Here is an 18228-nt window from a genome sequence, read left to right as displayed (position 1 = left end):
TGGGGGCCCGGCAGGCCTTTGAATGGGATGAAAAGGCCCGGAGAGGCCTGGCTACTCTGTATTGTTTGCCTCAGACAACAGCAGTGGCTGGCCCTTGAGAGGGGATCCCAGCCGGGGCATGGGGCTACCGTCAGGACCAGGGCCTGGGCAGGTTCAAGCAGTGTCACCAAGGCCAGAAAGACACAGATTTGAATCCCGGTTCTTCTGTCAATGCTCAGAGAGCCTAGAAGATTTTGTCAGTTCTCCAGGGCCTCGATTTGCTCACCTGCTAAATGGGGACAAGTTTTCCCTAACTCATTCAGTCCTTGAACACTGCATGTAAAGGGGCCCCTGGCTGGTACTAGGGGATGCTCCATAAACACCACCAGATAGAATGTTCCCTGCTCTTGAGTGACGGGCAGGAAGACAGAGCACTCCCACAGCACTCGGTCTGAAATCCCAGGTCCCTGGGGGCCGACACTGACTCTAGGTCTGTGAAACTCCACCCCAGCCTTCTTCCTTCGAGGGAAATAAATAGCTGGGATACTAAAAAAAGCCAGGAGCAGAGTAAAGGGGGGAGGGTCCCCCAAGTGTCAGCTAGAGGGTGATCTGGGCTTCTCCTACGTGCAGGGAGGGGGCCCTGCGGAGGGGACCGGGAATCTTGGGGTTTCCTCTGTCGTGTCCCTTCCCCGTCCCCTGGGGTCCGGAGTTGAAGTGATGGGGGCTGGAGAACGCTGTCGGGGGCTGCTGGCTCCGGATACGTGAAGCAGGGGACCCCTGCACGGCCCGGAGCTCCTGCCCGCTAATGAGGCCCACGGTCCCTGCCCCCACCGGGGCTGGCAATGAGGTGGGGAACCGGGTCCCTTTCCCAATCCTGGGCTTGCACGGAGGTTGGGGGCCGGGGTGTCCGGAGTCCCGATCCCCAACCCCGGGCTGGAAGAACACTGAGGTGGTGCAGGGTGTGGGGGGGCAGCCCTTACCTGCGCGCAGAGAACGGAGCTCCCCCGACGCTCCACGCGGCGCTCCCTCCTGGGAGCAGGAGCCCGAGGCAGAGCAGCGCCCAGGCCCGCGGGCCGCCCATGCTGCGCCCGGAGCCCTCTGCGCGCGGCCCCTCGCAATCGCCCCCAGCCTGGCGTGCCCGCCCGCCCGCGCCGCCAGCCGCCCCGGACGCGCGGATCCCGGTTCCCAGCGCAGCGGCGGGAGGGCGGGCGGGAGGCGGGCGCGGGGCGGGGGCGCGCGTTCCCGGCCTCGCCCGGCCCCTCCGCGCGGCCCCCCGCCCCTTGCGCCGCCGCTGCCAACCCGGAAGGAGCCCCAGGGGGCCGGGCGACCCCGCCAGGAAGCCCGCCAGGTGCCCACCTGAGCCTGGTGCCCTGCGCCGCGTGTCCCTTATGGGAGCGGGGTGCCAGTTTCTAGGTGCCCAACCACGTGTTGCAAACTGAGGCAGGGCCACGGTCTCTGACACAGCCAGGACCCAAAACCACCAAACCTGGGCTAATGATGCCAGGGGCCGCATCCCCTCTGGATATTTTTGAGGGACCCAGTCATCAAGGCAAGAGGGGCGGTCCACCTACACAAGGAGAGCTGCCCAAGCGGTGCGCTCCACTGTGCGCGGGGCACCTCACCTGCGCTTCACGTTCCCTCTCAGTTTAATCTTAAGACCACTGTGGGCGAGGTGGGCACCGTGATCCCTATTTTAGAGAGAAAAAGAGGGAGGCCCAGGCACTGTAGTCCCCCCTGGGAGAAGAAGACCTGGGTTGACCCTGTAAGTCAGTGTCCACTTTTCTTGGTGTTTTACAGATGGAGAAACTGAGGCCAAGAGATGTCATCTACCTGAAGCACTCCAGGAGCGGTCAGATCCAGGCCTCCTGACTTCAGAGGGGGTGTCAGCTCTTTAGCTCAATCCAGGAAGAGTGCAGACAGCATTTGGTCTGGGCCTGGGTCTCCCCATCTGTGACACTGGAAGGACAGGCTTAGGGTAGAGTTGCTTCATCTGGGGTGTATGGATGGGCTTCTGGGCAGAGGGCTGTGAAGTCCTCCAAAGTGTGTGCCAGGGTGGTATGTGTATATGACACATGTGTGTGCAAGTGTGATGGGGTGTGTGAAATGTGTGATGTCTGTGTGCATGTGTGTGATGTATGTGTCTGTGACAGGAGTATGTGTTTATGTGGAGGGGCCATAGCTCTCATCAGAGGGCACCTGGAACCTTCCCAAACTCCAGAATAGTCTCTGACCTCCCCGCTTCTGCCGCCGGGACTGACAGGTTCAATCTCTGGTGAGGGAGCTAGACCCCACATGCCTCAGCTAAGAGTCCACAGGCCGCAAACTAGAGATGTCGCGTGCCTCAACGAAGATCGAAGGTCTGGTGCAGCCAAATAAATACACACATATATATTTCAAAAGCCGAACACCCCGGAGAGCACTTTGAAGGGCACGCAGCTCATCAGGAAGGGAAAGGGCTAGGCAGTAGCTTCTGTCCTGGGAGGGGCCTGGGAGGACCACGGAGGGAGGAGTACCTCCACACCTGTTAGCGATGCGTCTGAGGTGCTCCGTGATGAAGACATGGGCTCAGTGGCTCAGCCATGTCCCAGTCTTGGCAACCCCGTGGACTGTAGCCTGCCAGGCTCCTCTGTCCATGGAATTCTCCAGGCAAGAATACTGAAGCAGGTTGCCATTTCCTACTCCAGACAGAGAAATATCAATAACCTCAGATAACGTAGATGACACCACCCCAGTGGCAGAAAGTGAAGAGGAACTAAAGAGCCTCTTGATGAAGGTAAAAGAGGGGAGTGAAAAATACCTGGTTTAAAACTCAACATTAAAAAAACTAAGAGCATGGGACCCGGTGCCATCATTTCACGGCGAATAGATGGGGAAACAACGGAAACAGTGGTGGACTTTACCTTCTTGGGCTCCAAAATCACTGAAGATGGTGACTGCAGAAGACATTTGCTCCTTGGAAGAAAAGCTATGAAAAACCTAGACAGCCCATTAAAAAGCATAGGCATCACTTTGAGAAAAAGGTCCATACACTTAAAGTTAACGGTTTTTCCAGTAGCCATGTACAGATGTGAGAGTTAGACCATAAAGAAGGCTGAGAAACAAATAATTGATGCTTTCGAACTATGGTTCTGGAGAAGACTTGGGAATCCCTTAGACAGCAAGGAGATCAAACCAGTCAATCCTAAAGGAAATCAACCCTGAATATTTATTGGAAGGACTGATACTGAAACTGAAGCTCCAATACTTTGGCCACCTGATGCAAAGAACTGACTCATTGGAAAAGACCTTGATGCTGGGAAAGACTGAAGGCAGGAGGAGAAGGGGACAACAGAGGATGAGATGGTTGGATGGCATCATTGATTCAATGGACATCTCCTCCAGGAGATAGTGAAGGACAGGGAACCCTGGTGTGCTGCAGTCCGTGGGGTCACAAAGAGTCGGACACAGCTAAACAACAAAAAAACAGCTCCAGGGGGTCTTCCCAACTCAGGGACGAAACGCAAGTCTTCTGCACTGGCAGACAGGTTCTTTACCACTGAGCCACCAGGGAGGCCCAATGGACTGCATACATGCTCCTTTAGCACCAAACTTGTGGGAGCTCTGAGCCACTGTGGAATTTCTCCAGCAGTGGATACTCCAAGAAAAAGCTGTTATCAACACTGTGACATCAGAGGCTGGGGTCCCTTAGTCCAGGGTATTTACTTGAAACTATAGCTATGACTTAAAACTCAATATTCAGAAAACTAAGATCATGACATCTGGTCCCATCATTTCATGGCAAATAGATGGGGAAACAGTGGAAACAGTGACAGACTTTATTTTGGGGGGCTCCAAAATCACTGCAGATGATGACTGCAGCCATGATATTAAATGATGCTTGCTCCTTGGAAGAAAAGCTATGACCAACATAGACAGCATATTAAAAAGCAGAGACATTACTTTGCCAACAAAGGCCCATCTCAGCCAAAGCTATAGTTTTTCCAGTAGTCACGTATGGATGTGAGAGTTGGATTATAAAGAAAGCTGAGCGCCGAAGAATGGATGCTTTTGAACTGTGGTGTTGGAGAAGACTCTTTAGAGTCCCTTGGACGGCAAGGAGATTCAACCAGTCAATCCTAAAGGAAATCAGTCCTGAATATTCATTGGAAGGACTGATGCTGAAGCTGAAACTCCAATACTTTGGCCATCTGATGGGAAGAACTGACTCATTTGAAAAGACCCTGATGCTGGGAAAGATTGAAGGCAGGAGGAGAAGGGGGCCACAGAGGATGAGATGGTTGGATGGCATTACTGACTCAGTGGACATGAGTTTAAGTAAGCTCTGGGAGTTGGTGATGGACAGGGAAGCCTGGCATGTTGCAGTTCATAGGGTCGCAAAGAGTCAGACATGACTGAGCGACTGAACTGAGGACTTCCCTGGTGAAACAGTGGCTAAGACTTCATGCCCCCAGTGCAGGGGACCTGGGTCTGATACCTGGCTGGGGAACTAGAGCCTGCATGTTGCAGCTAGAAGATCTTGTGTGCCTCAAATAAGACCCCATGCAGCCAAATAAATAAATAAAAATACATATTAAAAAAAAAAAAAACAAAACAGATTTCCCTGGTGGCGCAGTGAATAAGAATCTGCCTACCAATTCAGGGGACACAGGTTCAATCCCTGCGCTGGGAAGACTCCACATGCCGCAGAGCAACTAAGCCCGTGCCCCACAGCTACCGAGCGTCCGTGCTCTAGAGCTCGCGTACCGCAACTGCTGAGCCTGTGTGCTGAAATTACTGAAGCCGGAGAACGTGGAGCCCGTGCTCCTTGACAAGAGAAGCCGCCACAGTGAGAAGCCCGAGTCGCAGCTAGAGAAAGCCCGCGCGAAGCGACGAAAGACCCAGCACAGCCGAGAAAACACCCTCTACAGCTAGAGCCCATGGCAGTGCGGTCCAGTGGTTAATGCAGGCTCAGTGCCCCTTTGGCCTAGATGTCAGTGAGCAACCACTTGGCACTGTGTGACCTGGGACAAGTCACCTCCCCTCTCCGAGCCTCATTTCCTTACCTGGGGAAACAAGACTGGTGTGTTTTTTTTCTCTTTACATGTTCATACACATTTGCAGATCACTGTTAAGTGCTGGCTTTGCTTTGTCTCTAAGATGGCGTGAGCGTTTCTTCATGCCCTTCAATGTCCTTCTGAGATGTAGTGTTTTCTTGTTATTAGTTATGCTGTATTTCCTGCTCCTTGTTGTGTAGCTCTTAGTTCACCGACCAGGGCTTGAATCCATGCCCCCTGCATTGAGACTGCACAGGCTTAACAACCAGACTGCTAGGGAGGTCCCAAAGTGAGGCAGTTAAAGACAGGGAGACAACCTGAGTGTCCCTCAACAGGTGAATGGGTCAAGAGAATGTGGTGTATATATATATACCTATATACACCATGATATCTCATGGTGCATATAATGGAATATTACTCAGCCATAAAAAAGAAGGACATATTGCCGTTTGCAGCAACGTGGATGGACCCAGAGATGATCATTCTAAGTGAAGCAAGTCAGAGAGAGAAAGTCAAGTACCATATGATGCTGCTTAAATGTAGAACCTTAAAAAATGATACAAATGAACTTATTTCCAAAACAGAAATAGAATCAGACAGAGAAAACACACTTACGGTTACCAAAGGGGAAAGGTGCGGGAAGGATAAATTAGGTATTTGGGATTAACAGATACACACTACTTTATATAAAATAGATAAACAAGGGGAACTATACTTAATATCTTGTAATAACCTATAATAGAAAATAATATGAAAAACTGAATGTATATAAATATATAAATGTGTTACTTTGCCATGTACCAGAAACTAACACAGCAGTGTAAATCAACTGTGCTTCAATTAAACAAACAAAAGACAAGGCAGTTGTAAAGCTTTGGGTCTCTGGGCAGTGGTCCTAGGCCACAATATGAGGCGCCCTTTCGAGCACACCCTCCTGGTGCATGTCACCCTAGTTTCTGGTCCTCTGTGCTCCCTGAGCAGGAAGGGCAGGAAATGCTGCAGGGACCAGGGTTTGGTCATTTGAGGTTTCAGTGTTTGCTGAGATGGGGAGGAGAGGGGCCTCCTCCCTGGGGGCCTGATCTTCTCGCTGCCAAGACTAGACCACAACCGCCAGTAATGACAGCAGCTTCCGGTCTGGTCTGAGCGCTGAGCGTGCGCCAGGTGCTGTGCTAAGCATTTTACTTTCATTGTCGCCTGCCCTCTTCTCCCACACCTGGGAGGCCGCCAGATTACCCCCAGGTGTGGGGCTCAAGGCTGGTGAGTGATGGATGCCGGCCTGGGTGCTTACCCGCCAGGCCACACTGCCACCCTCTGGCCCAGCTCTGCATGGGGGGCTTCTCTGGGTGAAAAGAGAGTTCAGCTCAGATTTAGACTCCCATCCGGAGCTGAGGAGGTGAGAGGCAGCACACACACGCACATACACACACACACACACACACACACACACACACACACAAGTGTGTGAGCCACATGGGGACATGGACTCAGACACCGCCGGCCCCCACCCCAACCCCGAAGCAGCCCACGGGTCTGGGAAACACAACCCTGCTGGTGTGGATTCACTGACACATCCAGCAGCCTAGTCCAAACAGGAAACGCTGTTCTCTTAACAGCAAACAAACCTGGGTCACAGCCTTCCTTCCTGTTATCTCCCCCTGGAGCCTGCACTAAGGGCCTCTCCTCTCCGCCTATGTCCCAAGGGTAGCCTCCCCGGCTGGGGGTGCCTATAAGATCAGCCCTGTCCACACACCAGCCCAGGTGCCCCTGGTGATCTGCACCCATATCCTGCCCATTCTGTAGGGCCAGGAGCAGCCCAAGAGGGCTGGGGGTACCCGAGTCCACGGCAGCAGTCTCCAGGGGCCCAGGCAGCGCCAGAGGCCTTCAGAACCTCTGCCTAGACAAAGGGTAGGGCCAGAGGGCCGGCCTTCCAGGTTAGGGAACAATGCTTGCGTTCTGTGCCTTTGATCTGCAGGCCCGGGGCTGCGGCCCCTCGCTGGGCCAGGGCAGGGATGCTGGGGGACCCGAGGGTCTGTAGCTGCCCAGCCAAGTTAGTTATGCTCCATGGAGCTGCCCTTCTCAGCCAGTGCTTTCCTTCTGCGTGGGGCTGAAACTGGGGCTGGAAGGGAATGGTAGCAGGAAGGAAGCTGTCGGAAAATCATAAAGCAGGGGCCCAAGAAGGCCTGCCTGCCCTCCTCAGAAATCCTAGGAGAGGCTGGCACCTCTGGGGTTGCAGGGAGGATGACAGAATAGCTGGCAGGGCACTTGTGTTTGGAGTTGGGAGACCTGGATGTTTGCGTGATCCACAGTGAGACCCTTGTCTCTGGGTCTCGGTATTCCCATCTGGACACCAGAGGAGGGAGGGATACAAGGCTTGGGGACTTTCCTGTGGCTGTGCTGTGTCGGCTGTGAAGAACTAGACAAATAAGTGGCTGCTTCTTAGCAATGTTTGCCCCCATTGCCTTCCTCCGGGTTTCCCCCCAAATCCCCTCCTTTCTGCCCCCTGCTTCTGCCTTACCTCCCTTCTTTGGGGGTCCCTTTGCTTCTCTCTCCACAGCTCTCCTCTTGCAAAAATAAACTAGTAAAGTCTCCTTAAGGCAGCATCCCCCTAGAATAGGAAAAATTATTGGCTCATTTATGCTAGAGTGTTAATGACCGATATGTTGAACGTTATTAAATGTTGGGGCCCATTTAACAGGGATTCTTCCTCATTTAAATTCTAAATCACTGGTAGTGGAATTTGTCTGCTTAGTCACCAAGGGTCTAGGAAAAAGATATGCCAGGTGAAAAGGCCTTCAGTGTGGGGTAAGTGTCCATCTCCCCATCCCCTGCTGGATGCATCTGGAGTGGCAGCCTCGAGTCCGTGCAGGTTAGCTGGATCTGGCAGGTGCAAAGGACAGGTGAGAGAAGTCACTCAGAGCAGAGACCCCAGAGCTGCCTGCCAGCCCCGCCAGCCCCAGGAGGTGCCTGCCCGGCCAGCAGCATGTGGGCCTGCCCCACCTGACACCCACAGGATGAATGGGTTCCACTCTGAGGAGGAAGAGGAGAGAGAAAGTGAAAGAGCCAGTGAGAGACAGAGAGAGGCATTTGGAAAGACAGAGAGATGGACAAAGAGGCAGACGCAGAGAGAAGAGCTCCTGGGGAAAAGGATCCCAGGTTGTTGGTCTCCGCTCCAGCCGAGCGGAGGGGGTGGGACCAGAGTGCCAGCTCAGCAACGCCCTCTGCCCCCACAGGCTCTGCCTCGCTCAGAGCCGCGCCGCGCAGCCCTGAGAGTCGGGAGCTGGGCCTTCCTCCGTCTGCTGCCCATGTCTGGCCCTGGCAGACCAGTGAGCTCTGGTCTGCCTGTGCTGCTGGCATGAGTTGTGCCACGGCAGCCCCGTCAGGCAGACCGATCCGCTGGCCTGAGAAGAAATGGGTTTCTAGCCTGCGGCTTGGCCTGGGAAGTCATAAATGGATGGGCAGCATATGGGTGTGTGCAGCCCTGGGGCACCTGGACTCCAGGCTCTCCCTGCCTCGCCCTCCGGTCCAGCCCTCTGGGGCCAAGCCTGGATCTTCTCCACCTGCCTGCTCTTCGGCTCTTGTCCCTTCCCACCTTTCCACCCACCATGGGATGTGGCCTCGCACGCGCCTCCTCGCTGACCCTTCCAGTTCTTTGGAACCTTCCCTAAGGCGAATGGAGGCATTTCTCCATGGGGGGATCCTGCAGTGTCTCTGCTGCCCTGAGGCAGGAATGGAATGTGGCCTGGCCTGCTCACCTTCCCACTGCCCCAGACCCTGAGATACCAGCGAGTCTCCGTTTTCCCAGACGACCCTGTGCTCTCCAGCTGGACTATGGGGCTTTCCCTTTGCACCCCTTCTGCCTGCCAAAGCCTACACCCCTTCTGTCTCAGCTCAGACATGACTCCCTCCCTGCCTCCAGGAAGGTGTCCCACACACCAACCCTAGGTCTCTTGTCCACTGGGCTTCCCCACTCATAGAATTCTATGTAAGAGCCACCTGTTGATTTGTCTGGTTCCCTTGATGGGTCATAGATAGTTGCTGGCCCCTTTCTGTAATCTTCCTAACAGTACTAGAGAAGCTACATACCCCGGAAGCCATAAAGGATGCATTGGGTACTTAAAATTTTCTGCATAGAGAAAGAATAATATGATTAACCATGGAAAAAATTTGCAACTTATCAGAAAAAAGACAACTAATTTCCTCCATATATAAAGAGCTCTTACAAATCAGTAACATCAATGACCCAGCAGAGAAACAAACAAAAGTTATGAACAACTCAGAATGACAAGGCATTCAGCTTCACTCAAAGGAGAAAAATTGGAGATGAAAACCATAGTGAGATAGCACCTTCCAAAACTGATGGCTAAGATTTTTGATAAAATGCTTTGGCAAGTCTGTGGGGGAAAACGTCACTTCATATATTCCCTCTTTGGAGCACAGTTGGTCATATGTAATAAAAGATAAAACGGGTACTACCTTGACCTGGTAATTCCACAATGAGGCAATTTCTTACACGTACATTTACAAAGAACAGAAGGAAATGAACTGCAGCACTATATGTAGTATCAAAAAACTGGAAACAACTTAATACCATTGCAGATGAGTGTACTAAGGCACACCCGTCAGAGGAACGCTGCAGCCTCAATGGGGTCTGTGAAATGTGGCACTGCCAGAGTGGGATACGAGCCATCACAAGGAGCACAGCACAGATCCACGCTACAGAGCCTTGGCAACATTACGCTGAGTGAAAGAAGCCAGACACCAAAGGCTACATATTGTATGTATACGAAATGAACAGGCAAGTCCCGAGAGACAAAAAAGCAGGTTAGCGATTGCCAGGGACTGGGGACTGGGACGTGATTGCTACTGGGTCTGGGGTTTCTTTCCAGGGTGATGAAAATGTTCTAAAATTAGTGGCGATGATTACACAACTCTGAATATACTAGAAATCACTGAATTGTTCATACTAAAGGATGGGTTTTGCGGCATGGGAATTATATATACCAGTGAAATGAAGTGAAGTCACTCAGTCGTGTCCGACTCTTTGCGACCCCATGGACTGTAGCCTACCAGGCTCTTCCCTCCATGGGATTCTCCAGGAAAGAGTACTGGAGTGGGTTGCCATTTTCTTCTCCAGTATATACCAATACATATTCCTAAAGATGAGGCTTATATATACATTTACCTATATAAAGATGGGGTAGATAATGGAACTTCTAAGATCAGTTAAGTGAAAAGAGTAACGGCAGCTTTGTGTAAAGGATGCTGCCGCGTGTGGGAAATTGCACAAATACCCCCCATAAGTACTCAGGTTACACACTCACTTTCTCTAGAAGAATTCACCAGAAACCGCTAACTGGCTGCCTTTGGGAAGATGGAATGAGGGACCGAAGGTGTTAGTTTTTACTGTGAATCATTTTGCATGGTTCAGAGAAAAAATTAATGTCAGAAAGTATACATACTATAGTCACCCTTTGCCCTAAGAATTAAGTATGTGTGTGTGCGTGTGTGTGTGTGCACATATGAACCGGCAGCTCTTAGATTCCCAGGCCAGAAGCTGGAGGGCACCAGTAGCCTGGGAGGGCCCCTGAGTGCTGGGGTGAGGTTTCAAGACAGACCTCCACCTCTGGGCAGGCTGAGGCTCCACAGGGCTGGATTGGGAGCTGTGCCTCGGAACCAGCTGGACCCTGGGAGGCGGCCCCTCCCTGCCCTCCCGGGAAGGACCCCGAGCCGCTGTCCTCACCAGGCCTGGCCCGGGGCTTCCAGTCACTCATGACGCACCTGAGTGGAGGCTGTTTGGGGAGGCGGGCTCCCTGGCCAGAGGGAAGTCCTGGCAGAGAGCCGGGGCGGCCCTCATGCCCACACTGACCCATGAGAAATTAAAGTGTGCTGTGTTCTTCCCTGATCCCAGGGAGGGAAGAAGAGGAAGACGGGGCAGGGTAGACAGAGAAGAGCAGGATGAGAGGGCGCGGATGATAGAGACAGAGCCCGGGCGTCAGCAGGGAGGAGCTCGGCCTGAGGACAGCAGGGCTGCCACCCGGCGGACAGGGGTGTGCAGAGAGCAGGGAGACTGTGGGAGGACAGGGCGGTGGCGAGGGGCAGGCGGCGGCCAGAGGCGGGGGCGGCGAGGACCTGCCCCTCCCGAGCCAGCCCCGAGCATTCATCTGTGTGCCTGCAGGCGGCACGCAGTACCGTAGCCGCCCATGCAGAGGTATGTTGCCCAGGAAAGGGAGGCCAGGAGGCTGATAAGCTGCACAGCTAGTGACAGCAGAATGCCACTCAGCGTCTGGCTTGGAGCCCTGGAGCGGTGGTCAGGACAGTCCAGGCCCGGACTTGACCCTGGGACCCCGCACTGTGCCCAGCTCCCTCCAACGGGGGCCCGGTGGCCCATCTGGGCTCCTTCTGTCCTGCCGTGGTGGGACGTTCCCAGGAGCAGAGCAGACCTGTCTGGACTCCAGCCTGCTGTCAGGAAGGGGCTGACACTGTAGCCCCAGCTTGGCCGGCAGGACGACGTTTCAATCCTGCCTGTATCCTCCTCACTGTGTGGCCCTGGCCAAGCTGCTTCCCCTCTCTGAGCCTCAGTGTGTTTGCCTGGAAAGTGGGGATAGCAGCACTTGTCTCAGGGTAGGCTGCTTAACCGTGCAAGCTAAGTTGCTTCAGTCATGTACGACTCATTGCTACCTGCCAGGCTCCTCTGTCCATGGCATTTCCCAAGCAAGAATACTGGAGTGGATTTCCTTCTCCAGCGGATCTTGCCAAACCAGGGATCCAACCCATGTCTCTTATGTCACCGACACTGGCAAGTGGATTTTTTACCCCTGAGCCATAAGCTTAAGAGGAGCATTCAAATTCAAAAGAGGGGTTCCTTACGCAGGGCTGCCACATTCTGCTCAGGAAAAAGTACCCACGTGAATCTGAGGCATCGGCTGTGCAGTCTGCAGAATGAGACATCTGGGCATCCGGGGAAACCTGACAGATGAAGAGCCAGTCTTCAGCAAAGAGAGTATTGGGGGAGAATCCGGATTTCTAAAAGTCCCTCGTTATGACATGCTTCTGTTGGCCAGTCTCTCTGGCTAAAGCAAGGAAAATCCCTGTTGCAATTCAAAATTTTTGTTTATGTATTTACTCAAGACTAGACCGAATAGTTTAATTACTATCATAGTGGCTGGCTTTCTTTGCTGGCCCAGGGAACCAACCGGTTCTTCGCAGTTTCAGTCGTACTCTGCCTGCAATTAGGAAGCTCTGCCACTAGGTGGCGTCTTGGGTTTGCACCTGCAGGGAAGTGAGGTTTTTCTGGGGGGTTTTTTGGTCCCTCTGATCCACTCCAAGAAGCTGCCTCTGGAGAACAGACAGGAATACAGAGACAGTCTCTAGACTGATGGAAAAGAGTGCTGTGATCACTTAACAATGCCTGCCCTGGATGAAGGAATAGAAAACAGGGGCTTCTGTGCCCTCAGCCCTCTAGACTGTGCCCCTGAGTATGTGTTTCTATTTAATGCTACTTTTTCAGACGAAGTGGGAATCTGTGAAACACTTGAATGTAAATATTAGGATTACTAATCATTGTTTAAGAAGGGATGCTTATACAAATAATTTTTGTAATAAAGAATATATAGTTTGGGGAAACATTTGCAGCAAAATATTAAAAAAAAAAAAAAAAGCAAACATGATGGTTCAGCCTTTCTTACTGGACGGTTAAGAATTTCCTTTCTTCCCCCACAGTCATTTATGTTTTCTGTTGTGCCTCGAGGCATGTGGGATCTTAGTTCCCTGACCAGGGATGGAAGCTGTGCCCCATGCAGCAGAAGCGTGGAGTCTTGACCACTGGATCCCCAGGGAAGTCTCTCGCCACAGTCCTTTTAAAGAGAGACACCTCGAATGCCTCTTCTTACCTGCTCCTTCCTAAGTGTTCACAGGCAACTCTCATTCCTGGAGGTGGGATGTTCACAGCTTCCCTCAGGTCTGCGGCTATCGGCTCTCTCGGTCTCAGCCTCAGTGAGCCTGTTCTTGGAAGAAACTATAAAAGAACAGGAAAGGCCTTTTTGGCTGCCCTCTCCTTAAGAATTGCTGGGTTTTATGAAATCATTCTTTTTCATCAGTAATCCCTCAAAGCCTTCTTAGACTCTTTTTAGTGGTAAAACATTATAATAATATAATATCATTAAAGTTGTTTTTTTTTTTAAGAAAATAAATCATTTGTAATCCATCCACCTTGATGTAGCGATTCCCCAGATCTTTGTTTGGGGTTTGGGCTTTCCTTCTTTTTCTAGTTCTTTACTCTTTTTTTGCCAAAGAAGGAGAACTTCCAGTCCCATTGAAAATCTTTTCCCCACCTCCAGACAGCTGAAAATCCTCCTTCTTTCTTAGCTAAACTCTTGACTGCTTGTCCTTTGAAGTTAAAGCTGGTTTCTTTCTAATCTGCGCTGAATTGTTCTTTATCGATAGTCACACAGGAGATCAGAGGAAGCTGAATGCAAAGGCCAGGAGTTGTCACAGTTTCCACGTACATGGCCACCCATTCGGGATCCATATAAGTAAAAAGAGCAAAGGGATGTTTGAAGGGTTGGACACCAGATATCTTTGTTCATGGGGATTACGGGTGCGCTTGCATTTTCTTGTTTCTAACTAGTTGGCGTGGTGCTCTCTCATGTTTCACGTCTGTAATTTAAAATATAAATTGTTTTTAAGACTAATTGGTTATTCTTGGTTGCCCTGGGCCTTCACTGCTGCGCACAGGCTTCCTCCAGTTGTGGGGAGCAGGGGCTACTCTTCGACGCGGCGCACAGGCTGCTCAGGCGGGGGCTTCTCTTGTGAAGCACGGGCTCTAGGCGCACGGGCCTCAGGAGCTGCAGCACATGGGCTCCACAGTTGCAAATCGAGGGCTCCCGAGCACAGGCTCAGTAGCTGTGGCTCACGGGCTTAGCTGCCCTGGGGCCTTTGAGATCTTCCCGGACCAGGGATTGAACCCGTGCCGTCTGCACTGGCGGGAAGATTCTTAACCACTTGGCCCCCAGGTGGTTACATCTTCTGCAGATGTAATTAAATTAATGACTTTGAGATGAGATCATCCTGGATTACCCAGATGGGGCCTAAATCCAAGGGCAAATGTCCTGATAAAGGACACTGGAGGGGAGACAGGAAGAAGGCCCTGTGAAGACAGAGGCAGAGCTTCACGAGGGATGCAGTCACCAGCCAAGGAGCTTCTGGAGCCACTGGAAGCTGCTCGAGGCAGGGGAGGACCCCCCTCTAGACGCTTCAGAGGGAGCCCTGCTGACATCCTGACTTCACTTCGGCAGCTTTAAGCCGAGTTTGTGCTCCTTTGTTATGTCAGCCCCAGGACACTGGTATAGGAGGGCACGTGGGGATGATCTGGAGATGTTTGCGTGCTAAGTCACTTCAGCCGTGTCTGACTCTTTCGACCCCATGGACTGTAGCCTGCCAGGCTCCTCTGTCCATGGGATTCTGCAGACAAGAATACTGGAGTGGGTTGCCATGCCCTCCTCCAGGGGATCTTCTTGACCCAGGGACCAAACCCCCATCTCTTCAGTCTCCTACATTGGCAGGTGGGTTCTTTACCACTAGCGCCACCTGGGAAGGCGATATTTAGGAGGTAGAAAAAACCTTCCCCACACACTTCCTCTCCTGTCCGAATTCCCAGGCATTGCCTTTTACTCCAACTGTGATGACCTGAGTCTCATTCCTTCCACTGAGGGCTGCGAAATGGGTGACAGTCATCCTTAGAGGGTGCCTGGCACACGGTGAGCATTCAGTACAGGGCAACAACGGTTATAAATTCATAAAATCTTAACGAGTATGCAAAATGTCCTTTCACTTTGCAAACATCCCCAAACCTCAGAACCTTCCCCACTGGCCTCAGGGAGGCCAAAGGCAGTAACTGTCGTGGGACAGAGCTGTCGTGGGTTAGATGGTGTCCCTCCAAAACATGCTGAAGTCCTAACCTTTGGGATGTGATGTTATTTAGAAAGAGAGTCTTTGAAGATGCTCAAGTTGGGCTTTCCCAGTGGCTCAGTGGTAAAGAATATGCCTGCAATGCAGGAGATGCAGGTTCGATTCCTGGGTCAGGAAGATCCCCTGGAGGAGGACATGGCAACCCACTCTGGTATTCTTGCCTGGAGAGTCCCATGGACAGGGCAGCCTGGCGGGCTGCAGTCCATAGGATTGCAAAGAGTCAAACATGACTGCAGCAAATGAGCATGCAAAGGTGAGGTCGTTGAGGTGGACCCTCATCCGACATGGCTGTGTCCTTATGAAAGGGGAAATGAGGACACGTGGACAGATGGAGGGAAAATGGTGTGAAGACAGGAAGAGGGCCGCCACTGACACAAGGAGTGCCCGAGGCCACCAGAAGGTACAGAGAGCGGTGGTATAGACGCCCCTTCAGGCCCCTGAAGGCACCTGCAGGGCCCTCAACCTCAGACTCCCGCCTCCTGAGCTGCGAGACCAGACGTGTGCTGTTCACGCCTCCTGTTTGTGGTACATGGTTACTGCAGCCCCAGGACTCTATACAGGTAGGGATGGGTGTCATGGTCTGGGGAAACTGGTCATTCCAGGGCCTGTGGCGGGCCTTGGGCTGTTCCAAAACCCTGTCCCCCCAACGGTCATTGTCTAGGCCTGTGGTAGGGCCCGGCTACTTCTCTCCCCGGCCCCACCAGCAGAAGTGCACAGGCACTTCCAGGGCAGAGGTCTGGGCTGCACTTGGAAGCCCTGGCAGGGGGTTTCCAATCTGGCCCCTTCCTGGTCAGCAGGGACCCATCATCTGGATGGCCTCTTGGCTGCCGCTGGCAGGGGAATCGGGGCTGAGTTGTGGCAAGTGGTCAAGGAGGGGTGGCTCCCGTTATGGCCAGGGCCCCCGGCAGGAGACAGCAGGTCCTGCAGTAGGCCCCTGGGCCAAGCCTTGGCCCTGTGCTTACTTTCTGGGTGACCTCAAGCCACTCATATCACCTTACTCACCTTGGTTTCCTTACCTATTAAATGAGGGGCAGAAGTAGAAATTACCTCCAACTACAGCTGCCAGGATTTGGTGGGAGAATGGGAATACCAGGATGCTTGATGAAGGAAAATTTTAGATACTTTTTTAACTTAAAAAAAATAGGGGTGGACTTCCCTGGTGGTGCAGCGGATAAGAATCTGCATGCCAATGGGATTGACAGAGGTTCGATCGCTGGTCCGGGGAGATTCCACATGCCTCAGAGCAGCTTAGCCTGTAAGCCACAACTACAGATGCCCTCTTGCTCAAGGGCCCTCAAGCCACAACTGCTGAAAGCCTTGAGCCTAGAGACTGTGCCCCACAACAAGAGACACCCCACACCACAACAAAGAATAGGCCCTGCTCGCCACAACTAGAGAAAGCCCACAGGCAGCAACAAAGACCCAGTGAAGCCAAAAATAAATAAATTAATTAGAAAACATTAGCAGCTCATCGATACAAAACAGATTATAAAAAATGGTGGTAAAACGCATATCATTTAAATTTACTATTTTAACCATTTTTGAAGTTCGGCGGTATTACGTCCATATTGTGCAACCACCATCTGTCTCCAGGACTCTTATCTCGCAAAACTGAAACCCTGTCCCCGTTAAACACAATCTCTGCACCCCTCCCTTCCTACATCCCTGGCAACCACCATTCTGCTTTCTGCCTCTATGAATTTGGCAGCTCTAGCATATTAAAAAGCAGAGACATTACTTTGCCAAACAAGGTTCGTCTAGTCAAGGCTATGGTTTTTCCAGTGGTCATGTTTGGATGTGAGAGTTGGACTATAAAGAAAGTAGAGTGCTGAAGAATTGAAGCTTTTGAACTGTGGTGTTGGAGAAGACTCTTGAGAGTCCCTTGGACTGCAAGGAGATCCAACCAGTCCATCCTAAAGGAGGTCAGTCCTGAGTGTTCATTGGAAAGACTGATGTTGAAGCTGAAACTCCAATACTTTGGCCATCTGATGTGAAGAGCTGACTCATTTGAAAAGATCCTGATGCTGGGAAAGATTGAAAGTGGGAGGAGAAGGGGACGACAGAGATGAGATGGTTGGATGGCATCACTGACTCAATGGACATGAGTTTGAGTGAACTCTGGGAGTTGGTGATGGACAGGGAGGCCTGGCATGCTGTGGTCCACGGGGTCGCGAAGAGTTGGACACAACTGAGCGACTGAACTGAACTGAACTGAGGGACCTCATATGATGGATTCACACAGGTGTGTCTTTTTGTGACTGGGAGGTTTCACTCAGCATCATGTCCTCAAGGTTCATCCATGTTGCCGCGTACATCAGCATTTCCTTTATTTTATTTTAATATTTATTTATTCAGCTGCACCAGGTCTTGGTTGCAGCATGTGAACTCGTATCTGCTGCATGTGGGATCTAGTTCCCTGACCAGGGATCAAACCCGGGCGCCCATGCATTGGGAGCGCACAGTCTTAGCCACTGGACCACCAGGGAAGTCCCAGCATTTCCTTGAAGAGGTTTTATTTTCCGAGAGAAAAATACTGTGAAGGCTCCATGTGGCGATGAGCTCCAGCTGCCCTGGGAGGAGGCGCTGAGCAGCCCCTCTGCCCTAGGTGGGCTCCAGGGGCCCTGAGGAAGGAGGCCTTGGGACTACAGCTGCTCTCAGGGGCCTGCCTGCCTCCCAACCTCTAGGGCACCTTCCTAGAGAAGCTCCTGACCCACTCCCTTTTGAGTTTCTGAAGTTTCTAGGAGATCCTGGGTTCCAGGAACCTGCACTGGACTGTAGGGGTGGAAGGGCAGGCGGCAGGGCTGGGGTGCAGTGAGGAAGTGGCTGTGTGCACACACGCTATGCATATAAAAGGATTGGCTAAAATACTAGGGATGGGGAGACCCAGGCTCATGCGTGGTGGCCCAGCCAGTGTCCGACCAGGTCTTGGAAAGCTCCCCTCAAAGGGTTACTTCTGAATTCAGCTTCTGCTGTGAGTGCAGCCACACTGGATGCTGAGAAGAGAACCCTGAGAGGACCCCGAGGTACCCAGACAGAGGATGGCACCCCTGGCCTCTGGGTCACCCTCAGCCTCACATGCCGTTGTGTCTCCACGGCTCCCTGTGGCCTCTGGGCTCCCCGGGGCCCAGTGGAGCCTCGCTCCCAGCACGTATGTGACCTCGGGTACCGTGCTGAGATGGAATGGCTGTTGAATGGATGGTGGACTCAGAAGGCCTTGGGGTTATCCTTCTGCACAGCCATCTCCACTGTC

The 18228-nt window shown here is 52.4% G+C and overlaps 1 protein-coding gene across 7 annotated transcripts in view; it reads right to left on the bottom strand.

The window, feature by feature from the left end:
* EMID1 (EMI domain containing 1) overlaps positions 1-1081 on the bottom strand; it is a 40572-nt gene extending 39491 nt beyond the window's left edge. For all 7 annotated transcript variants that reach the window (XM_068989930.1, XM_068989932.1, XM_068989931.1 and 4 more), the window contains exon 1: positions 960-1081. In XM_068989930.1, coding sequence (XP_068846031.1) covers positions 960-1060 — 101 coding nt within the window. In that variant the 5' untranslated portion in view covers positions 1061-1081. The remainder of the gene's footprint in view (positions 1-959) is intronic.
* Positions 1082-18228: the final 17147 nt, after the last annotated feature.

The sequence above is a fragment of the Capricornis sumatraensis genome, chromosome 17 (genome assembly GCF_032405125.1).
Source record: "Capricornis sumatraensis isolate serow.1 chromosome 17, serow.2, whole genome shotgun sequence".
Taxonomy (NCBI): Eukaryota; Metazoa; Chordata; class Mammalia; order Artiodactyla; family Bovidae; genus Capricornis; species Capricornis sumatraensis.
The sequence above is the reverse complement of the archived record's forward strand: the minus strand, read 5'-3'. Positions and strand labels throughout refer to the sequence as shown.